This window comes from Monodon monoceros, unplaced genomic scaffold (assembly GCF_005190385.1).
Source record: "Monodon monoceros isolate NGI ecotype Baffin Bay Population unplaced genomic scaffold, NGI_Narwhal_1 Super_Scaffold_13, whole genome shotgun sequence".
NCBI lineage: Eukaryota > Metazoa > Chordata > Mammalia > Artiodactyla > Monodontidae > Monodon > Monodon monoceros.
The window spans coordinates 80,812,502-80,835,443 of NW_021703769.1; the positions used below are offsets into that span (position 1 = coordinate 80,812,502).

Genomic DNA, 22,942 nt, shown 5'->3' on the forward strand with positions numbered 1-22,942 from the left:
GGGTGATAGAGCCCCTTTGGTGTGAAGATGTGAACTTGGAAGAGCAGCAGCACAAACAGAGGGACCTGTAACGGGGGTGCTGGACTGAGACTCTCCGGGCGACGGTCCCAGCTCTGATGCCCCGCCCCCCGCCCCCGCCTCTCCAGCTGGTAGATCAGCAGCTGCCGTAATGCAAGGGGCCCTTTAGAAAAAAGCGATCCTGGATCTTGAAGTTAGATCGTGTAACTGCAAAAGACCCTCACCCCTAGATTGAATCAAATGCACTTACTTAAAAAACCGATAAACCCTTAAAGATGTGTTGCTCTCACTCTGAACTAAAAACAGTGCTGAGCGAAATGACATGATGTCTGATGTGACGCTTTAAATAATCGGGGTGGGGAAGCCGATGGGGAGCATTGGAAGCAGGTGGGCGATAAGCTGGTAGTCGTTAGAGTTGGCTATTCACTATGGTCTCTCTCTCTTTTTTTTATATGCTTAACATTTTCCACAATGAAAACCTAAAAAGGAAATATAAAGACTCTATTACCCTCTCTTCTACTTTACTCTTCCTATTGCCTCAGTCCCTTGGGGACTATTCCTGGGGGAGATGAAGCTTTTCTATACGAATTCCTTCTACAAGGCCATACATCTGAGCCCAGGTCAAAGAGACCCCTGCCCCACCCCCACCCTGTAATGGAGTTAAGTTTCTTTTTTTCTCTTTGCTTTGCTTTCCTTTTTTCTTTAAAAAAATTTTTCTTTTGTTTCAGAATAGCGTTACTTCCTAATAACATTTTTAGTAATGCTCATTTCCTTTTTATTCATAATTTGTTTCATCTGAGAACAAGCTTCCTGTCTTTGATTTTCCAAATCTATGTTGAATTTACAATTCAGTATCTGTAATTAGAATGGAAATATTACCTGCAAATGAATGAGGTGTCTCTTTAGTACTCACTGGAAGGAATGTCAGGCTTTGGTCCTGATTGGAAAAGCATCTTGGTCAGTAATGCTGTGCTCTCAGATGACTGTGGAGTATACTGAAATAATGAATCAAGAGGTTAGAATTAGAAAGACTTGCTTATTAACAAAGCCAACTCAAAAAGGAGATGGCCTCTTCCCGGTGCAGATGTCTAGAATTGGAAGATTTCGAATGCATGTTCATACGTCCCCATCAGCTTGAAAAAACGTGTACTGTTTGGGAGCTTTTCCATGCAGAAACCTTTCTGACCTTGAGCATTTAATTGTGAATCCAGAGTTTTCCAGCAGCCTTCAGATACTTCCTACTATTTTGGCCCTCTTTCGTGGAAGGAATGGCACTCCCCGGGCAGACCACATTCCCTATCATGGTCACAGGCTCTGAGGGTTGCGGTTTATCTGCGGGACTGTGCTGCTACTTGCGGCACAGAGGCCTGGGCTCAGTGCAAGTCTGGCGTAAGTAGCGCCGCGACTGTCCCTCTTAGCAGGACCGGGACACGGCCCCTGGATAAGGGGATGCCCCGGGTTCTCTCACGGAAGTTTTGGTCTTAGGCCTCCACACACAGATGGACAAACCTCTCTGTATCTTCCACTTTGGTAGAGACCTTAACAGCGTGAACTGTGATGAACTTGGACCACTGCCACCCGGTTGGGAAGTCCGAAGTACAGTTTCCGGGAGAATATATTTTGTAGATCATAATAACCGAACAACCCAGTTTACAGACCCAAGGTTACACCACATCATGAAGTAAGACTTTTACCAAATCTTTGTTGACCTCGTTAAAATTTCATGTTTTCTACTAACTTTTTTCTTCATTTCTTGATTGCATTGTTGGTTAGCAGAGAATAAGCGTAAGCAAAATATGATAAATACTTGGTGGACAATTGCGTTTTAAACTCCCAAGCCGCTGTGAGCAGTCCTGAAGTCCTATGTTGTTGTCACCCTGTTCTAGCTTGCAGCCTAAATAAAATCCCCTGAGCTGGCAGTATGGGGCAGCTTCACTCACGAAGCTTCCGTGGGCAGCACTCTGATGGGATACATGGCCTTAGAGAAGCAGTGAAGTGAGGCTTTCTTTCCTTGGTGCCCGCTCACCGCTGTCTGGGAGGGCTGGTCCAGGGCACTGCTTGCTGGAACCTCTTCCCGGGCCATCATTCCCAGGGGCTGTGGACCTGGGTATGACCTTGGCTCCCACACTCCACGTTCCAGGTTTGCTGTGTCCTCAGAACATGAGCGCCCACGGGGCACTTGTCATTGACAGCTGATACAACCGGCAAAACTTGAACAGGACAGATGCTACTGTGTCCAGAAGGTCTCTGGACTTCTGCCTTTGATGAGTGGGCTTGGAAATCTCTTGGTTATGAGTAGGAGTAGTTACCACTGCATTTCACTTGTTTGCTCCTGTGCATTTTGCCCCCCTCCACGGTCATCTGCTTTGAAAATTCTCTCGTCAACTCCATTTAACTCTCACCCCCAAGGCACACCTAATAGCGCATTGGTCGGGCTCACAGATATGCACTAGATGCACGATGAATGCTAGCAGTTTCTGTTTTTACTTATGGCAATGATAATGTATGAGATACGGAGATGGAGGGTCTCCTTGACTGAATCCTAGACATCTATTTAGCCTGAGGGTGGCCACCAGCAGTTTTTCCATAAGAAATTTTGACTAGCAGTTTGGTGAAATGACTTCCCCTCTCAGTCCCTTTTGTGTGGGTGCACTGCTGGCAGCAACCTTGGCCGCCGCTCTTGGGGCGACCTCGATGCTTCTGTTCTTCTCCAGTCACCAGTGCCAACTAAAGGAGCCCAGCCAGCCGCTGCCACTGCCCAGTGAGGGCTCCGTGGAAGACGAGGAGCTTCCCGCCCAGAGATATGAGAGAGATTTAGTCCAGAAACTGAAGGTCCTCAGACACGAGCTCTCGCTTCAGCAACCCCAAGCTGGTCATTGCCGCATCGAAGTATCCAGAGAGGAAATATTTGAGGTACGGGGTTCGGGCACAGAATCTTCCTCCCTGTCAGTAGACAGTGAGTTCTGCTTTCTGTCTGGTGTTTCGGAGATTGATTTTATCGCTCAGTGAAATGCAGTTCCCTCTCTCTGAAACGAAATGCAGAGAGAGGGAACTGTATTTCCTCCTGTGGTAAAGGTTTAAAAGTCAATGACTTCTGAGTGAAAAGGTAGAGATCTGTACGGAAACTAGTACTAAATAATATTGTAAATCCCTGTGCGCACGTTGTACAGATTCTACTTCCTGCCATCCGCACGGTTTCCTAGAATCAAGCATTCCTTCTGCTGCAGCCTTGCATGCAATTTCCCCTCGTGGCATTGCCTCCTCAGAGAAGCTAAGTGGCCTCCCTGTTGTCCCTTCTGGAAGGAGGAAGAACTGATGGTTCCGGGCAGGGTTCTGGCCTTTGTCCAGCTCCCCTGCGGGATCAGGGTCCCTAAACAGGCAGGGCTTTTGGTAGGCAGGGCCCGTTTCTCGGGCCCACGATCATGAGTAGAATCTCAGCTGTGTTTGGGCCTTTGTGGAATCCTTGGCAGAAATGATCAAACGAGACACAGATTCTCACTGGGCCACAGCAGCTGAGGGGGCCGCGGAGGGACGGAGGCTTGGGCACAGCCCGATGAGTGGATCAGCTGAAGTGCCTGATTTTGCCCACTGAGCATCGTAAATGTTTGTCGGGGATAGAGAAGAGCTGAATTCTTGAGGTGCTGCTGCCAGATCGTTTCCACTCAGCATCCTCTTGCCTCTTGGGATCCAGCTTTTGAATTACATTAAATTTGAAGCAAGAAAAGATCCTTAAGTGCCTTTTCACTGAAAATACCTACAGACATTTAGCTGGTTCCACTCCAGATGCTGAATCTGAGGGACTGTTAGGCTGACCGCATGTTTTCTGTGTCTGGTAAGCTGCTTTATGTCTTACTTAAACTCTCCTTGTTTTTTTTTGACTCCGTGGGAAAGTGTGATTTTTGACTTCAGTTGTAAAATCAGGCTCAGAATTCTTTTAGTATTCAGACTCTCTTGTGATGTCTTCATTTTGGTTAAAATATATCAATTATTTATAGGACACATTGGAATTAATTTGTGCAGAGAAAATCAACCCTAGCGAGGATGTTCAACTCTTAAGTCATGATTGTGCTGAGAATAAATGTGTGTTTCCTTTAGGTACAGTATCACCCGCCATGTGCTTTGCTGTTTCCGAGGGAGAAAAAGTGAAGGAAGCAGCAATGTCCTAGATGCCAACTAAACATTCTCAATAGGAACCAGACAAAAATCAGATTCAAAGGCTTAAAAATAAGCTCAGATGCTTATTTGTAATTGAGCTCCATTATAAATAACCTTTCATCATTTTATAACTTTAAAAATGAGATTAGCTCTTCTCCCTGAAACTGTAATTTTGATGTGCAGGAGTCTTATCGCCAGATAATGAAGATGCGACCAAAAGACTTGAAAAAGCGACTGATGGTGAAATTCCGAGGAGAAGAAGGTTTGGACTATGGCGGGGTGGCGAGGTGAGAGGCTCGTGTACCCCCCTCCCTGCTGCGTGGATTTGAGCGCACCTGTGAGCAAATATTTGCAGAGAAGTCGTTTGCCCCTTTCTGGTGCTGGTCTTGGAGCAGTCAGGACTTCAGGTGTTGCCATCAGAGAGCGTTCTTAGAAAAAGAATTCCTAAGAGCGTGTGCCACGCTAGCATCTTGCCATGACCCATCAGAACGCGCGTGCGCCTCACCATCACTTTCCTTCTTAGAGAGTATGAATTATTAAACTTCTACCCTTACTCCCTTCTCCATATGGCCCGACTGAACCCGAAGTTAATACGGAGGCAGCCTTGCTTCTCTCACTAGAGGACTTTCGGGGTGGGAGGAAGGCATATACGTTGCATTTGTGTCAAACAAGTTTTGTAAAATGAGATTTTGGTCAAAATAGTTCATGCAAATGATTTTAAAGATAGTAGCTTTTCATGATTGTATTCTGTTTCCTGTCTTACCTCTTTTCACCTTTGAGACAACTGTTCTTCTGCTCTTTTAACTGTTTCTTCTAATATAACCAACCATCTAGATCACCAACTCGATCAAGTTCTGATGTTATCTACTGATTTCATGATGTATGGTCATAGGCACAGATAGACCAGGTAATGGTTGTGGTGAGGATCTAATTTAATACTCCTCAGTTTTGTAATATCAGTATTTTTAGTTCTTCTATCATTGTCTTTGTAACTTTACATAAATGTGTTTTCACCATTATTTTTTCACGGTCAGCTAGAGGCATTATCTCTTGACCTCTCTTTTTCTTACGAAAAGGATATTAATACTCCTGACTTTCCCTTCAGCATTCCAGCATTCCTTCCACCTCTTACCTCTTACATTCTGTCATCTGTAGTATCACTTGTATATTGTCAGGGTTGAAGATTTACATTTTGTTCTGTCACCAAAATTAAGTCAGTCTCTTGTGCTTGTCTACCTATTATTTATAGGAGTTGAAAAATCAGTACATTGTTTTATATTATTATGACAATGTAAATATTGTTCATTGAGGGATTAAGTGGTATTCTATCATTTAGTTTATCCTTTCGAACAAATTTTAATTTTCCCAAGAATTTCTTCTTCTTTCTTCTTTCCTTAGAACCAGGTCTTGTCTCTGTTGCCCCATTAAACTTCACCTTTGGCCATCCTCACCCACCCCCTTTGCTCCATGTATCTCTCTTGTGGAGACTCTGTCCAGACTGACTGTTGATTCTCTGGACCTGCTGCAGTTGTCTTCATGGGACTTCACTGCTTTCTTGGCTTAGAGCCATTGTTGTACGGGTCCTATGGCTTCCTCTTTCTTGGCTTACTCCATTATGTTACTGGAATATATCCTCAAGTAGCTTTCTTAGAAGGGGTGTGTGTGTGTGGGAGGGGGATTTTCCAAGATCGTGAGTCTGAAAATGTCTTATAATCTACAGTGTGACTGGTAGTTTAGCTCTTTATAGGCTTCTAGAAGGAAAACAGTTCTCATTCAGAACTCTGAAGACACTGCTCCGCTGCTTCTCAGCACCCAGGGTCACTGTCAGAGAACAGTGTGGCTCTGGGCACGTCTAATTTATTTGACCCCATCCATGGCCACCCATCATCCATAGGTTCCACCACCTTTTTTCTGTTTTTCACGCCCCTCCTGTCTTCACTTCCTCCTTACCCGTAATCCACCATCATAATCGCTCCCTTATGCCCCCTCATAACTTCCTTGCCTCTCTTTCCGTTTGCTGTGCTTACCTGGCAAAACCCCAGCTCTGAAGATCCCCTCCTCAGGCTGCTCTGAGCATTGCCTGAGCAGCTGAATGTGGCTGGAGGCGAACACACTTCCATGCTGCTGGCCTTTCTCTGCACCGATGGCCACCGGCCGCAAGGAGGGTTCAGCACCTACTTCAGTTCCCCCGTAGTTCTCTTTCTCAGATCTCTGGCGTCACTTCCGCCCATCGTCACTCTTAGCTGCTGACTTTGCTTCCTATTTAACTGAGGAAACGGAAGCAATCTGAAGGGTCTTTCCTCACTGTCACCACCAGATATCGAGTCTGCCGTTGTCTGTACTTGTACGGTCAGACTTCCCCGCCGTGGCCCTGCGTGGCGCATGCATGTCCCTGTATAAGAGCAATCCTGCCCCTGGCACAGTGCATCCCAGGCCCTTGTGCTTTTCCTGTTATTTCACATCTATTTCTTTTCATCAAAATGTCCCTTTCTCTTGGGTCATACAAATGTGCTACGGCAGCTCCCCTTCTTAAAAGAAACAAACATGCCCCCCCCCAAACCTTTCCTAGATACTATATCCCCTTCCTGTTGAAGCTACAATAAAGGAGGCAATAAAGGCAAAGAAAGCACAGGAAAAAGAAAAACAATTAGAAACTCCAGGAAAGACAGAGATGCGTTCAAGAATGCATAGCTCAGTCATCGCCCTGTTCCTCTGTTCTCTTTGTAGCAAAACCCCTCAGAAGAGTTGTGTGATCCCAATTCCCGCTTCCACATCCTCGCTTTCTCTTGAACACATTCTGAGCAGATCTCTCTGCCCTCTGAAGCCCTTTGTGTCGAGGCCCCCGCCTGACCTGCGTCTCACCAAACCCAGTGATGACGACTCAGTCTTGGTCTGTCAGCAGGACTCGTTGTAGTTGGTGGCCCCCTGCTTCTCGAAACACCTTTGCCACTTGGTTTCCAGGGCACCTGGTTTCCCTCTAATCTCCCTCTCAGGCTCCTCTGCTGTGCGTCCCCCTCCTCCTTCCCACTGGACATTGCGGGCATCCGAGCGTAGCCCTGGAGCCTCCTGGCCGCCCCTCCTCGCCCCTCCTTCAGCTCCAGACTTGTTTACCAGTTGCCTCTCATCTGTGCTTGGGTATTTAGCCTCTTAAACCTAACAGTTCAACATTTCGGGTTGCCCCTCCCCGCAACTGCTCCCTGTTCTTTCCTGCCTCACTGAACTGCCCACCCAGTCCCTGTGGCTCAGATGCGGGTGGTCCTCACAGCCTCCCTCTGTGCTGCATGCGCCCCCTCCCCGCCGGAGCCAGTGCACCCTCGGGCCCTCAGAGGGAGTATTTTCTGTATTTATTCATTAACCAGTAAGCATTGAGACTCCACCGCTGACTGGGTACTTGGGATACCATGTGAGCAAAGCAACGTGTCCCCTGCCCCCTTCACCCCCCCTCCCCCCGTGCAAAGGAGTCCTCAACCTGATGAGGTCCAGACGTAAATCATAACATTGCACAAGTGACCACACCGCTGGTAGATGCTGCCAAGGGGCCTCGTTCCTATGCGGACGTGTGATAGTGGCCCGGCCTTGGGGGCCAGGGGTCAGGAGAGCCTCGTACCCTCACAATTTAGAAAACACAGTGGATTCTCAGCACTGCAGCAGTCAGCACCAGCAAAATTAGGTTCTGAGAAGCATTATAGGGGGTCTCATCAGGTTTCTGGGTGGAATTGGGATTTTTTTCAGCAGCCAAAAGTAAATAATTACAAAAGCCACAATGCGCCCTTGGGCCCCAGAACAGAATCATTCCTCCAGCCTCTTCCCATCGCTGTGCTCCTCAGGTGATCTTGACTCCGTCTGGGATGAGGGATGCAGAAAATCCCGGCCTTCCTGATAGCGCGCTTGAACTGGTACTGCCTCTCCATGGGAAATGCTTTTCCTTTTCCAGGTTGTTCCAAGTTTCTTCCTTGATCTTCTCAATATTGATTCTAGGAACCATCTTTCTTCTGGCGAATGTAACTTCTGTTTGCCCTTGAAAACACGAATTCCGTTTCCTGACTAGGGGTTTAGGTTTTCCGTCCCCCTTTTCAGGGAGACTCTTCCTACTTCCTCATTCATATTTGTCCTAAATTCAAATCAAACTACTTCCATTTTCTCTTCTCTACCTTTTCCTTTATAGTCTCGAGATATCTCAAGAGTCAGTATCCTGAACTGTTTTACTTTATGGTCGCTCCCGTGTACAGCTGGGGTTATAGGTTCCTAGGCGCGCACGTGAATAGTTGGGTTAGGTTTGGTCTGGTTAGGAGTTCGCTGTCCTCTGCATTTTCCGTGGTTGTCAAGTCTTTGTGTAGCTCCTTTGATTAACATGATGCTACAGAGGGAAGAGCTGAGAAGCCCTGCTTTTCTGCCTCCAGTCTGATCTCACGTTGTTTCAGCTGAGTCTTCCTCGTGTCTGAGTGGCTCACACCTGTCGTGTAGGGCTGAGGAGAGATGTCAGTTACATGTATGTTACACATACGTGTGTGTCTGTGTCCCTTATGTTGGTCGATGGGAATCAGTCTATGCTTATCTCCTCAGTGTTTGGCTCTGAACCTTTTCCTTTCTCTCCCTCTTCTGCCTGTGTAGTTAGCTCTTCCCTGACCACTTCCAGAACATACCTCGTGCTCTGTACCTTGTCCACAGCTCGGTCAGGATGTTTGCTTGTATTTTAATCACTTCCTGTCTAGACAGGGGCAGGTCCTTGGCATTTATGAAAACAATTCTTCGTAAATCCAAACTCCAAAACTTGGGGATAAATCAAAGCACCAGAGTTGGGAAATTCTGCCTTCCTAGTAAAGAGGCTTCATAAGATTTGGTGTCTGTCTCACCTCTTCTGGTAGTTCCGTCCTGCTCTTTTGAGCTGGACACACAGCTTTGTGCTGGTGTAAATCATTTTGTGTGTATTTTCACAATTTTCTCAGACAGATGATTTGCTTTTGTGCTTATTATCCTTTTCGTATTTTCTCAATTCTGTCTTTTCTGTTTGAAGGAGTAAGAAATTCCAGAGTAAAACTTGGGGCAGCTATCTTAATAAGATTCGTCCATTTAAAGGAGTTTTGAGTAGAAAGAATAAAAGGCTACACAGTGTTGTATAGACCCCCATACCCGGGCTTATCACAATCTGGCCACAGCAGCGGAGTCATACGGGTTCTGTTTAGAGTGCTTTTTTTGTTTGATTGGTTTTGATTTGGGGCTTTTTTATAATGAAATAATTCAAACACAAAGGAATTCAGAAAACAATCCATTTTATGTACCCTATCCAGATTTTTTAACTCTTAGAATTAACATTTTAAGAAACTAGTCCTTTAAATTATAAAAGTGATAACGCTTATGGCAAAAAATAAGAATTCAACAGGACAGAAAATTATGAGGACAAAAGTCATTCTTAAATAATCCCTGTCTCCCTAGACTGGGAAATGTTTTCTCCTTATTTAAACATTAATAACATGATACCATCAGAAATCTAAAAACTAGAAAGAAGTGAAAATAAACTAGACGCCCAGAATGCAAATTCTCCAGTTACCTACTGTCAACATGTTAGTATAAATCCTTCCCGTCTTTCTTTATGCTCTGCATATATATTTCTTCTGTTTCGTGTATGTGCACACGCATTTTTGACAGCTTTCTGTTGCACTTTTGTTGGTTTTTACCACATTGTTAACATCGTCACCTGAGATCTTGATCTCTGCAAAGTAGCAGAGAAAACCTTAGTTGGGGTGCAAGAAAGCTGACAGACTGTGGAGCACACTGTGCCTCTGAGCTGGTACTGATTCCAGGCAACCACAGTTCTTTCTCAGCTTCAGAGTTACTGGACTTTTGGCCAGAAAATCCATTTCTGACACCACCAGAAGCGATTTTTTTTTACTTCATTAAGCTTATTTGCCCAATCGGCACAAATCACATCCTCTCAGAGCCAGGCAGCCTTACCAATTTGGCTTTCTAGGACATGGTGAATCAGTCCTTTTGTTAAGATCTGAAACTAGGAAGTTTTAAAATGTCTTGTTGTTGTTGTTTCTAGGGAGTGGCTTTACTTATTGTGCCATGAGATGTTGAATCCGTATTATGGACTCTTCCAGTATTCCACGGACAACATTTACATGTTGCAAATCAACCCCGATTCTTCCATCAACCCTGTAAGTATTAATGAATAAAGAGGTCGGAGACTTAGTTGGAGAATTTCTTAAATGGATTTCCAGTTTCAATCTCAATTCTTGGTTGATTCATTGTAGACTTACTCAAAGTCTATGGTAAATAAAACATTGCAAGGTAGAGTGAGAACTGGATTAAGATGGATGGTTTCAATCCCGTATCTTCAGTGACTGGTATCAGTGAGTATGTCGTTTCAGGGGAACTCTGGCTTGACGGCTGTATTTGTTGATGGTGCCATTCTGAGAAGTGGGTTACGAGGTACATCCTCCTCCCAGTCGAAATGGGAATATTCCCATAATTGGCCTTTTTGGCCACCGGTGCTGATGCTCTTAGCTGCTTGTCAGAGAGATGAGGAAATAGGCGGTGTGTGTGTGTAACTGGTCCGAGGGTGGCCAGCGGGTAAGAGGAGGCCTCTGACGTGGGGCCGCATCCTGCACGTGGCCCCTGACGAGCAGTCGATGTGACAGGACCTTTTACCAACATGGGAGCTAACTCTCTGAGTATAATTCCAACCTAAAAGTAGAAACAGGAGGTTCCCTGGTTACAAACCAGAACAGTGCTGGTTTTAAAGTGGTTCTCTTACTTGGGTTGTTCACAGTTATTTTCCTGTGTCCCTGCCTCAACTCCCTTGGGATTTTTTCTCTTCTCCTTTTTTGTGGGATGGGGGAGGGATGGCAGAGGAAGAAGGGGGATTACCTTTTGCCCTTTATTTCCTCGCGGTGCAGTGGGAGGGAGGGGCCGGCGGCAACCTGTGCTAGCACCGGGCCCTGTGTTGAGAAGGGACCAGGGTTGGTTGATTCTCTGCCGTCACCATGTTGATATTCTCAACTTTTGAATAAGGGGTTCTGCATTTTCAGTTCGCACTGGGTCCCACAAATTAGGTAGCAATTCTGAGAAGGTGTTTGAATCAAGGGCATAATATAAGGTATCCTTCGGATGACCTCTCCAAAAGTCATGCGCTAAATTTGACCTCCTATGCAGCCGTCTTTCATCCGGTCATGAGTGCAGCCTGTGAGTAACTGATTCAAGAAACCTGGAGAAAGTACAAGATACCCATCTGCCTTGGCCGGTCATTTTTCTCACGAATTCGTGTTCTATGGTGCCCCCTACAGGACCACTTGTCTTATTTCCATTTTGTGGGTCGGATCATGGGTCTGGCTGTGTTCCATGGACACTACATCAACGGGGGTTTCACAGTTCCCTTCTACAAGCAACTGCTGGGGAAACCCATCCAGCTTCCTGACTTGGAGTCGGTGGACCCGGAACTTCATAAGAGCCTAGTGTGGATTCTGTAAGTACTGACTCAGTTAACTGAAAATGCATCCATCGTCACCCGTCTTAGCATGCCCCAAATCCATCTGTGTTGTGTAGCGTGCCCGTGGGTGTGTATTTGGGGGATGGGTGTGAAATCAGAGAATAGAAAAACTATCAGAAACATAAAAGTAGATTCAACAACAATACTTAACTGACATTTTCCACGTAACGTCTGCCCAGTTTCTCATCATATGGACTCGTTTCTTTTGCTGTTTCCTTGACTTAAGTTATGATTGTGAATGTTAATCCCCAGGCCTGGTGGTTGGTTGGTTTGTGACACTCTGGGGTGTCTCCAGCCAAGGAGGTATCCAAAATCACCCTAATATTTAGGTGCCTTTGTTTTAGGATTACCCTAAAACTCTCTTAAAAGCAACAGGCACAGTTACATGGTCACCGTAGGTGTCGGGGGTCCTCGTGAGGACCGATTTCATGGGAATGAGAGGTCCAGGCTCTGGGACCGGGGGACAAGCCGAGGACTCGATCATGTCCTGTGTTCTGTCCACCTCCTTCCACGTGTCCCAGCTTGAAAGGCAGGTCTGCGGGGGGGCCAGGGCCTTCATGCTATAGAGAACCTCCCAGTCTGTGTTTCCAGAAACATGGCAGATGAAGGAGCCCGTTCTGACTTTCAAGTGCTTCCTTGGACTGATGCCCTTGGAAAGGCTGCCTGGAGAAGGGGGCGCCGTGTTTTCTTGGCGAGGCTTCCCTTTGACTCAGTTGCCCCTTCATGCTTCCCTCCTGTCCGCTCAGGGTACAAAGCAGTCGGCTGGCTCTGTCCCGGGAAGTCACAGGGTGGTGTCACTACTGTCACCCCTCTTCTGCAAAGGAGGAGCCGGTCCCTCTTCCTACCGATTGTTGATTCAATGTTCCATGTGCTCCCGCGCGGTGGCCGAGGCCTAAGTGACATTCATCTTCTGTCCTAACTTCCCAGAGAGAACGACATCACCCCCGTGCTGGACCACACGTTCTGTGTGGAGCACAACGCTTTCGGGAGGATTCTTCAGCATGAACTGAAACCCAACGGCAGGAATGTCCCTGTCACAGAGGAGAACAAGAAAGAATACGTCCGGTAGGTAATGCTCTGGGGCACCTGGGGGTTGCCGCTGGGACTGGCGGGGCCTGGGACTGTCCTGGGCACGGGGGGGGGCCGTGTTTAGGTCGTTGGAGCGCTTGGACCAGAGTCATGGTAGCGGCAGAGACTTCCAGAAACCGGCGGGGTCAGCGGTGGGCTCCAGGGTTGACCCGTTAAAGGGGGATTCATGACCCCAGAGCCCAAGGGGTAGCTTTCCAGTGACCGCCTGATTGTGGGTGTGAAGGTGGTATAGCCACAGGAGGGAGGAGTAGGCCTCCCTCAAGTTTGGGGCAAGCTTCCTTGAGCTTGGTGTGATGGAAGTCCACCTCTTTATAGTCTGTTTTCCCACCTCTTGAGGCAAATAAATGACTAGTGACTTCCATGGGAAATTTAGACACATGGGCATGTCTGTGCTCAGGCTGTCAGACTGGTGTGTAGTTCTCCCTGTGCCCTGTATTTTCTTTTCAAACACATTTTTAAATTACGGCACCTGTAACAGGTCACGTTACATCCTACTGCCATTTCAAGCAAAGAATCAGAACATCTGATTTAGTTTTAACCTGACTCTTAGGCTGGGTACTGCCCGCCAGTGGGGTTTTCCTCCCCATTAGGGGAGGATGGTGGGCAGGGTTCAGTGGATATCAGAACCAACTAATGGAGAAAAAAACGACGTTCACGAACCATTTGATACTGCTTCCGACGTGTGAATTTTTCTTTCAGGTTATATGTAAATTGGAGGTTTATGAGGGGGATCGAGGCCCAGTTCCTGGCTCTTCAGAAGGGGTTTAATGAACTCATCCCTCAACACTTACTGAAGCCTTTTGACCAGAAGGAGCTGGAGGTGCGTGAGCGCCTGCGGAGCCGGGGCGCGTGACGGGCGCTCCTCGGCTGCTCGATCCCCGCAGGCCCAGGGGCCGCCGGGGCTGCAGGAGAGCAGAGGCAGGGCTGGGGGCGGAGTGGGGGGTTGGGGAGGCCTGAGCAGTTGATGCCAAGGCCTGGTGCCCGCCTGGCGGCAGGGAATCCGGATAACTCTTGCGACATCCTGCCGGGCGTTCTGTGGCTTGTCCTGTTGGGTTGGGCAACCTCCCCAGCAGCACAGCTTCCTAAGCCCCTCCTGTGGGGTCACCTCAGATGGAGGAAGTTATCATGACCAGCTGCTTTGTTTGATTCTGGCTGTTATTAGGCCCAGAACCAAGTATTACTGTCGTTTCTGGTCCCTCTTCATGGGTGTGAACAAAGCCGAATTCCCGCGCACCCCATCCGCTTCTGGTGCCAAGTAGCCCTTGCCTTTCAGGCTCTTCCCGGCCTTTCTGGCCCCAGGGCGGTGCCAGAGCTCTGGGCCCCGAGGTGCCTCCCCGGGGGGAGCGATGGCTCCGGAGCGGGTCGCAGCAACAAGCACGTCCCTGACCTGTTCCCTCCTCCTCAGACTTCAAGCCCCACGCATCCCTGGGAGGCGGCCCCACTTTACATGTGGCCCCGTGCAGCCGTTGTGGCTGGTCCTTCAGTCCTCCGTCCTCCCCAGTGCAGTGTACACACATGCACACGCACACACGCACGTGCTGCTAAGGAAACGTCACATGGGTAGCCACACCAGCGTCCTCGGGGTGGCAGCCGGCCCGGAGGTGCAGACACAGAGTGTGGGCCTCAGGCCCGCTGTGTACGTGTCTGTCGACTTGTCTGAACGCGTGTCCGGTTTGTCGGGATGTGGTTTGTAACGCTCTCCGTGTCCTGGGAGCTGGGCCCCCGTCGGTTTGTACGTCGGGGAGGTGACCTGCCTTCACGCCCTCATAGCTGATCATCGGCGGCCTGGACAAGATCGACCTGGACGACTGGAAGTCCAACACGCGGCTGAAGCACTGCGGGGCCGACAGCAACGTGGTCCGGTGGTTTTGGCAGGCGGTGGAGACCTTCGACGAGGAGAGGAGGGCCCGGCTGCTGCAGTTCGTGACGGGCTCCACGCGGGTCCCCCTCCAGGGCTTCAAGGCGCTGCAAGGTGACTGACGTGGTGGTGGGGCTGGCGCTGGGCCGGGGCGCGGGCTGCGGCAGGCGGTCGTCCTGGGGCGTCGCCAGGAGACGACATGGCCTCGGGTCCTTCATGACAGACACTCGGCGCTGCAGGGGTGTTGCCTGGCCAAGGGGCTGGAGAGACCCTCTTCCTTCCACATGAGCCATGGCCTTCCGGTTGCCCTTCTCTCTGCTGCCCCCAGGGCTCGAGGCTCTACTATCCTTTGCCCAAGGTGAAAGAAAACATCTGGAAAGATGTAGGAGGGCATGTCCATCACACAGAGCCCCGCCCACCTCAGACCACCTTTCCCAGGGCCTCTGAGCCACATGACACAGCAGTGGTGGGTGCCGGCCGGCTGGTGCCCACACAGGGCTGGGTCTGGAAAGACCTGAGCCAGGAAGGCCCAGGGGAGCTGGGGCCTCTGCTTCCCTCCCTCAACAGAATTGGTGACAGAGAGGGGGTACAAAGAGCAAGGCTTTGGGGAAAGAAAGCCATTTAAAAATGCACCATGGGTTAATTTTTTAACCTTCTGACAGCAGCTCTCTAACTGCAGTCCTGAGTCTCTGAGAGCACACTGCTGCCGTGTGGGTCACAGCTCCAGAGGTCCTCCCGGGCCCTTGGTTTCCTCATCTGTACAAGGGGCCTGCCTGAGAGGCTCCCCTGTCCAGTTAGGTCCCCGTCCTCTCATGCATCCCTTCCGGCTCTGGCTGGGTCTCTGGCTCACCTGGGTCTGGAGCTGGGGGCTGGAGGAGGAGGGAGTGGGAGGCTGTCCACAACGAGGCTTCTGAGCCTCTGGAGGGGCTCGTGGTCAGCACAGCCAACTGGGAAAGTCCTTGAAGGCCTCTTTAGGGCTCTGTGATTTGTAAAATTTGGGGGTTTTGTCACTTGATAACCCTGACAACCGGAAGAAGGTGAAGAATCTTAATATATTAAAACTTAGTGGGAGCAGATAGATTTCACGTGTACCTTCCCTGTAGACGACTCCTCCCTCTTGGAGTGAGAGAAATTACTTTTCGTCCTAGGGCTTTGGTCCCAGCCTTTGTGTCTTTCTTTTGCCACTGGGCCTCTGCCTGGGGAGGTTTCCTGACTCCATATCCTGCTTGCTAGACATTTCTGTTAAAAAAAAAAAAAAAATCACTGGCGATTGAAAGATTTTGCTTTCAGATAAGCGCCCTGGAGCAGGCTCGTGGTCGGGTGAGAGGAGAGCGGTCCCCGCCTTTGCTCTGCCTTGCTCCTGTGATTTTCTAAAATGTCTGGTGTTAGTCACTTAATGGTCGTGGTAGGTGCATCCTGAAAGCGGGCAGAGGCTCGTGTGGCCGTGTGAGCCCCGTGACCTTCTGGCAGGACGGCCGCCTAGCACCAGGGCCTCGGGGTGGCGACAAGGGCCCAGCCTCGGCCTCTGAAGCGTGTTAACTAGAATGCTGTCTTGTAAGGCTCTACAGGCGCCGCAGGGCCGCGGCTGTTCACCATCCACCTGATCGACGCGAACACAGACAACCTGCCCAAGGCCCACACCTGGTAAGGACCAGCGCCCTGGGAGCCTGTCTCCGTGCGTGACTTTTCTGAGCTGTTTTCTTACTTGGACTCTGCAGTGGACAGCACGCACGTGAGGGTCAGCACAAGGCTCTTTCGTGAACCCAGTTTTGTCTGGAGACGTGACTGACGTTGGAGCCGCTCCCCCGCCCCAGTCGTCACCTCGCTGGGTCCTGCCGCACATGTGCATGCGTGCGTGCGTGTGTGCGCGCGCGCACATGTGCAGTGTCAGGAGGGAACACTGCAGTTTTAAGTTTGGAGTTATTGGTCTCCTCTTAGAACTCTGCGTATGACAGATGCACCTTGTGTATTGAAAAATGTTTCCTCCCTTGATTTTCACTTAAACAGTATCCGTAGTGGGTTATTTCCTTTGTGGTTTAAAATCAAATCACTTACATGCACTTTGGGAGCCATTTCTGGAGACGAGAGCCACCCCTGGTTCACGAGAGTCAGTTCCAAATGTTGCCGGGATGCATGATGTGATGGGAGGTTCTTGGTTGGGAACCAAGGCTGTGGGTTCCCACGCCGTCCATGACATCAAACTGGGTTTCCATGTCCTTGAGATAGAGGACGCGCCCTCCCCGGGCCCAGGGTCTGCGCCCAGCATGGCCGTCCCGGGGTGGCGCATGCTAACGCACAGGGCTGCTCCCGCCCCAGCAGGCTGTGTCCTCTAATGGTTTAGTGCTTTGAGTAAAACGGACGTGAAGAACATCCAGTGCTAAGCCCCCTGAAAAACCTCCACACAGTTTAGCCCGATTCCTTCTTGACAAAAGCCATCCTCAATCACTTAACCTCTGGTAATTCAAGAGGCGCTCTATGTCCTCTCAGTCAGAATCTCGCATTGTTTGATTTGTTATGAGGTAAATATCGTCTACAAAGGTGTCTTCTGGGGCATAGCTTTGGGAATGAACTTCCCTGAGGAAATGCTAACCCGGTCGTTTAATCCTCTCTCAGGGATCTGACGTTTTATTATTTTTGAGATACAGTTTCTGTTTTTGCAGGAAATACTCCAGACTGCCCCGTTTTGCGCTCAGATCTAAGTCACGGGATTAGATACACAGGCAATGAATTGTTAGTGGTGATTTGACTGCAGCCAGCCTGGACTGCAGTGCTCTGCAAACGTGGTGTTCCTGGTCTGAGAAATAACTTCTCCCCAAAACAACAGTGAAAACAAGTTGAGAGCTTTGTCCTAATCTAACCAGTACATACTCACTTGGAAGATCTTACAAGATTTGTTTTGCTTTGTGTTGACTGACTGAAAATCTTTGCCTAAGAAGCAGAAAAGCACCAGAGGAGAGGGGAAAACTCTCATCCATCTCCCAGAACTTAGGTGGATGAGATGCTTTCCCATCCTCTCTGCCCTGTCCCCACCATGTGTGTGCTTGTGGCCGCAAAGGCTCTGCTGTGGCCTGGCCCTGACCCTGTCCTGGGAGCAGGTCCTCAGGCCAGGCGGCACCAGCAGTGAGTCTCTCACCTTTCTGTCCCGTTCCAGCTTTAACCGGATCGACATTCCACCCTACGAGTCATATGAGAAGCTCTATGAGAAGCTGCTGACAGCAGTGGAGGAGACCTGTGGGTTTGCTGTGGAGTGAAGTGCGGCCCAAGGCAGCAGATGCTAGCTCACGGCCACCAGACCCCAAGCGACGCTCTCTGTGCGCCTCCGCGAGGCCGGCTGAGGCCCTGGAATCCTAGAACACCCGAGGGAAAGGCTTGTCTCCCCTGCTTCTCGTTGGGGGAGCAAAGGGGGCGGGGGGACTTCAGTTGGTGGCTCTCACCCATATTTTCCTCCTGACAGAACCCCCCCCCCCCCACCCCTTCCATCACCCACCCAATAAACGCAGCCAGGTTTAGCACCGCTTCGGCCACACAGGATATTCTGCTGCGGTTGTAACGCTGCTGGGGACAGGCTCACTGCCCTGTGGGCTTTAGAGGAGTCTCGACCCACAGTTATGGAGCTGAGCGGGGCTGCCTGAGGGTTCGGCCCTGGTAGCTGGACTAGCTCTTCTGTCTCCAAGCAGACCTGAGGTTTTCAAGTTCAGCAGCTCAAATTCCAAATTTCACATCCTAGCAGCCTGCTCTGGGTAGCAGATTAATTTCTACCTGAACAATAACCGTATAATATATGCTTATTGGAATTCTGCCACTGCAGGAAGCTGGCATCAAAACTGTGCTTCCCTTTTGGAAAGGTAAGGGAATCGGGGCAGCTTGTGCTGGAGGCCTGGGTATTTATTTCTTTTCAGGGTTTCCTGGCTGAAAAATCTGTTTTGCATAAAGAAAAATGATCTTTCCTTTTAAGAGTCCCTTTAGCCACGTTATCTATCCAGTTTGAAATATTTTCCCAGCGAAAACACCACATAACAGAACTTATAAACAAGCAGCCCAAACCCAGCTTCAGATGCTCACAGCCAGGCGCAGGCTGTGGCTACTGCCCCCACCTGTACTTGGAAGGGCGTCGACTGGGCCACGTGGATGCTAACAACAAACCATTTTGTGGAAAGCACTAAACTAATAGAACAAAATTCCATCATTGTAGCTGCTGGCTTGGTGCAAACTAGCTTGAAAGGGAGGGAGAGAACGGATAACCTCCATGACCTAAATCCACCCCAGGTTACTCGTTTACAAGAAGTAGGTCGTGGATGGAAACCTGAAGGCAGAGAGGGGCCACTCCACCGTGACACGTTCAGCCCACTTCCCCAACGTCTGATGGTGACACTAACAACTGCTGCTCCATTCACTTGTCCAGATATGAGCAAGGCCAAAGCAAGCCTTGGCCCTAGGTTTCTACCACCATTTCCCAATTTGCACAGAAGATCAAAAAGTATTTTAACAAAGTGGTTTGATTTCAGATAAAGTTCAGCAGAAAAACAGCAGTGGCAGCAAGTTCTCCCGTATGGTGGTGGTTTTTGTTTGGGGGGCGAGTGCAGGGTAATTCATTAGCAAGACCTTTCACTGTTGAAGTTTTGTTGTAAGGTTCCGAGTTCAGTGCTGGGATCCAGCTGTGGGTCTGAGGTGGGTTTGGAAGGAGCTTTCTGGCCGACTGTCCCGTCTGTTCTTTTTGTTACTAACGCCTGTGGACGGTGCTAGGTTTGGAGGCGCACTTAACTTACCCTCTGCACCTTGCTGTGGTTCTTCGGCTTGACCGGGAAGCAGCCAGTGGTCTGACGTTTGGCGGGCCGGAGTTCGCTGGCTGGAGGTTCCAGGAGCGAGAGAAAGCCGTGCTTCTGGGTGACTTGCTGAGGTTCTAGAATAGGAAGGATGCCTTGGCTGCAGAAGGAGAATGTAATCCGTTCAGAACATCCAGGATGGACTGCGGGCTGAGTCTTTCCGAAGTCCCGCCTTGCCCGTTGGGCTTCTCCTGTGTCTCGTTTACCATGACACCTTCTGGCGTCCTGGAAGCTGGCTGCCGTGGGTCCTCCTCTGGAGGAATGAGGAAATGAATGATACAGACAGACCCCCACCACTCTCACCCGCCAGACAGGTCTCCTCTGTAACATGGACCTAAACCGCAAGGAGGAGACTGCCATCCGGGAACTGAGGCCCTCAAGACTGAGGGGGGAAGGCCCACCCAGTTATCATGTGGTGTCGGCCAAAATCCGCCGTAAGTTAGGAAGGAAACAAGGGTCTAGTGGTTGGAAAGACTTGGAAGCAGGAATGTGCCATTTGCCTCCTTTAAAGCTGCCTTCCTGCTGATGGCGGGGGCTGGGGGGTGGGGTGGGCAGTGCCCCTGCCGGCCCCAGGCCACCCTCACGTGTCAGGTGTCACCTCGGCAAGCTCCAGAGGCTCACGTCCTGGCTCCTCCACGGGCTGCTGGGGAAAGTCGACTTACCTGCCCGCAAGGCCTTGGGTCTCCGCTTTCGTACTGGGACGCGGGCACCTCACCAGCTGCGTGGGTTGTTGTGGAGCCTGGCACAGCAGAACCTTCCGGAGCTCCAGGTCACTCCTGCCAAACAGGGCTGTCGGTGGCACTGCTCCTAGAACCGTAACTGTCCACAGTGGGTTGGGCCTTTGGAACACTCCCCACCCCCCGACCACCCCCACCAAAGAATAGTGTGGCAAGCCGTGGGTTTTGGGGTCTGCGGGAGCCTCGCCATCTGTCGCCCTTCTCGGGAACCCCAGCGACCCACCTGGTCCCCTCAGCTCTCTGCCCAGATGCTTCAGGGCCCGACTTCCAGGCTTGCCTCACCAGCGGTCATCAGCCGACCCTCAGGGATGTAGCAAACCACCGCTCTGCCAGTGCTGTGGGGAGAACGGAAGGGCCCCGGGGTGACGGTGGGCGGAGCTCTCCTGACTCCCGCAGGGAGAAGCGCCTGGAACTGCGGCCCCAGAGCTTGCCGGGCCGCGTGGTCCAAATGCAGGTCAGGTGGTCCTCCGATCGGAGCTGTCCGAGAAAACGCCCCTCCGCCCCCGTCTGCAGCCAGGTGTGTGCCGCACGGCAGCCTTCCCAAAACATAGTATGAATTTTAAAAATTTGTTTATTTTTGTTTCTCAACCACTTTATAATGTATTTTTTAATTTATTTTGTAATGTCTTGTTTTTAAGTATTGCTGCTATCCTTGTTATCCTTCTTCCCACTGTTTTGATTGCTGATTTATTTTGTGAAAGTTGTACACTAAATGTTCTGTTTTATGTCAAAATCAAAAGTATTTAAAGAAATACTAGTTCTATTTAATGTGGTTATAGAACCAGCTGGAAACACAAAACAAACAGTGACTGTACAGCAGGCTGGGCCCCGGCGGTCAGGTTCATTTTGTTACACATGCAATAAACTCACAACTTTACGTTTTTGACGTCTGATATTTGGTGTGGAACAGCTTTTTTTTTTTTTTTTTTTTTTAACATCCCATAAGACAGGAAGTCAGTGGTCTGGCAAGGGTCTTCTAAAGAAAAGGGGCAAACTTACAGTCAGAATTGTAGGAGAGATTGATAACACTTTGGAAAACAGTGGAGGGTCCTCAAAAAACTAAAAATAGAGCAATCCCACTCCTGGGCATATACCTGAAGAAAAGCAAAATTACCAATTTGAAAAGATACATGCACCCCCATGTTCATAGCAGCATTATTTACAATAGCCAAGATATGGAAGCAACCTAAGTGTCCACCAACAGACGAATGGATAAAGAAGACGTGGTACATATAGATATAAAATATACATAATATAATGGAATACTGCTCAGCCATAAAAAACCAAACTTTTGTGCCACAACTGCCGAGCCTGTGCCCCACAACCACTGAGCCCGCGTGCCACAACTACTGAAGCCCTCGTGCCTAGAGCCCATGCTCCGCAACAAGAGAAGCCACCGCAATGAGACGCCCGCGCACTGCAACGAAGACGAGACCCCACTCGCCACAACTAGAGAAAGCCTGCACGCAGCAACGAAGACCCAATGCAGCCAAAAATAAAATTAAAAAATAAAATAAAAAAGAATGCATAGTCTAGTGCAAAAGTAATAACGATGTATTGTGGGGTTAATATCATATATAGAAATAAAACATGTAAACAATAGCACCAAGGATGGGGTGTAGAAATAGAAGTCTACAGTTGTAAGATTCTTACATTATAGGTGAAGTATAATATTTGAAGGTAGACAGGTAGGTTCAAGATGAATATAGTAACTAGATAATTCACTAAAAAGAATACATGTTATGCAAAAATATAAAAAAGAATAACATAACTAGGTTGTGTTGCACACAACTGTTTTATCATATTACAATTATGAGGCATAGGGGTAAAAATAGTCCTGAATTTTATTTGGTGGTGTTTTATTTAAGCTTTTTTATCTATACATATACATGATATAGGCCCACACTTTTTTGGGGGGGACTCTTCATTAGATTTTGGAATTAAATATAAGCTACAGGTGAAAAATATCCTACACTATTTTAGTGATAAGGAATCTCATATAGCCATGAGATGTTTAGACTAGTATTTCCCAAACTTTTCTGTTTTATAGACCAGCAAAATATACTTACCAGATAAAAATCATCTGTATCACCAACATTTCATTTAAAAAGGACATTTAACATCAAAACTTTTCACAATAAAAGACTATTGTTTTGGTTGTCTTTTATGAAGACCTCACTTTGGTGCACTGGTTTTTCTAATGATGGGTGAAAACTTGAGCACCAGCTCACAGTGGCTCATAATCCAGTGTTCGTTACCCGTGGTTCTGACCTTCTCCTCTCCCCTCCATCCCAGTTAGCTGGTTCATTAGCCAGAGGTGGCCCAGGTGCCCATCGAAATACTCCTTGGTCCCTCCTGAAGTATCCACCACCTGTGCAGACTGCCTCCTGGTTCGCTCCTGTCTTTTTCCATGTTTCTCAAGTCCCACCTTTTCCTCAAGACCCAACTTACATCTTTTATTCTATCCCCCCCGCCATGATCCTCTTTTTAAGTGAAGCATTTCAGAGAGCTCTTACTTGGTTCTTATCATTCCTTCAAGAAACTAGACCAGGGCTTCCCTGGTGGCGCAGTGGTTGAGAGTCTGCCTGCCGATGCAGGGGTTCGTGCCCCGGTCCGGGAAGATCCCACATGCCGCGGGGCGGCTAGACCCGTGAGCCATGGCCGCTGAGCCTGCGCGTCCAGAGCCTGTGCTCCGCAACGGGCGAGGCCACAACAGTGAGAGGCCCGTGTGCCGCAAAAAAAAAAGAAACTAGACTGAAGCTTATCTTTTCAT

General features: G+C 49.1%; 1 protein-coding gene and 1 long non-coding RNA gene across 5 annotated transcripts in view; one reads left to right on the plus strand and one right to left on the minus strand.

The window, feature by feature from the left end:
- The window catches only part of SMURF1 (SMAD specific E3 ubiquitin protein ligase 1), a 103,688-nt gene extending 82,626 nt beyond the window's left edge, over window positions 1-21,062 (plus strand). For 2 of the 4 annotated variants that reach the window (XM_029221768.1, XM_029221767.1), the window contains exons 9-18: window positions 1,553-1,699; window positions 2,733-2,931; window positions 4,357-4,460; window positions 10,217-10,331; window positions 11,460-11,638; window positions 12,590-12,727; window positions 13,451-13,571; window positions 14,522-14,723; window positions 16,169-16,253; window positions 17,761-21,062. In XM_029221768.1, the coding sequence (XP_029077601.1) occupies window positions 1,553-1,699; window positions 2,733-2,931; window positions 4,357-4,460; window positions 10,217-10,331; window positions 11,460-11,638; window positions 12,590-12,727; window positions 13,451-13,571; window positions 14,522-14,723; window positions 16,169-16,253; window positions 17,761-17,860 (1,390 nt within the window). In that variant the 3' untranslated portion in view covers window positions 17,861-21,062. Of the gene's footprint in view, window positions 1-560; window positions 639-1,552; window positions 1,700-2,732; window positions 2,932-4,356; window positions 4,461-10,216; window positions 10,332-11,459; window positions 11,639-12,589; window positions 12,728-13,450; window positions 13,572-14,521; window positions 14,724-16,168; window positions 16,254-17,760 lie in introns of all 4 variants that reach the window. The other 2 variants (XM_029221770.1, XM_029221769.1) reach the window with 2 other exon arrangements.
- Window positions 30-7,486, minus strand: LOC114894756. The gene is made up of 3 exons (XR_003793303.1): window positions 6,201-7,486; window positions 898-1,013; window positions 30-497 (listed from the first exon to the last, which is right to left on the minus strand). It is a non-coding gene; the product is annotated as an uncharacterized LOC114894756 (long non-coding RNA).
- Window positions 21,063-22,942: the final 1,880 nt, after the last annotated feature.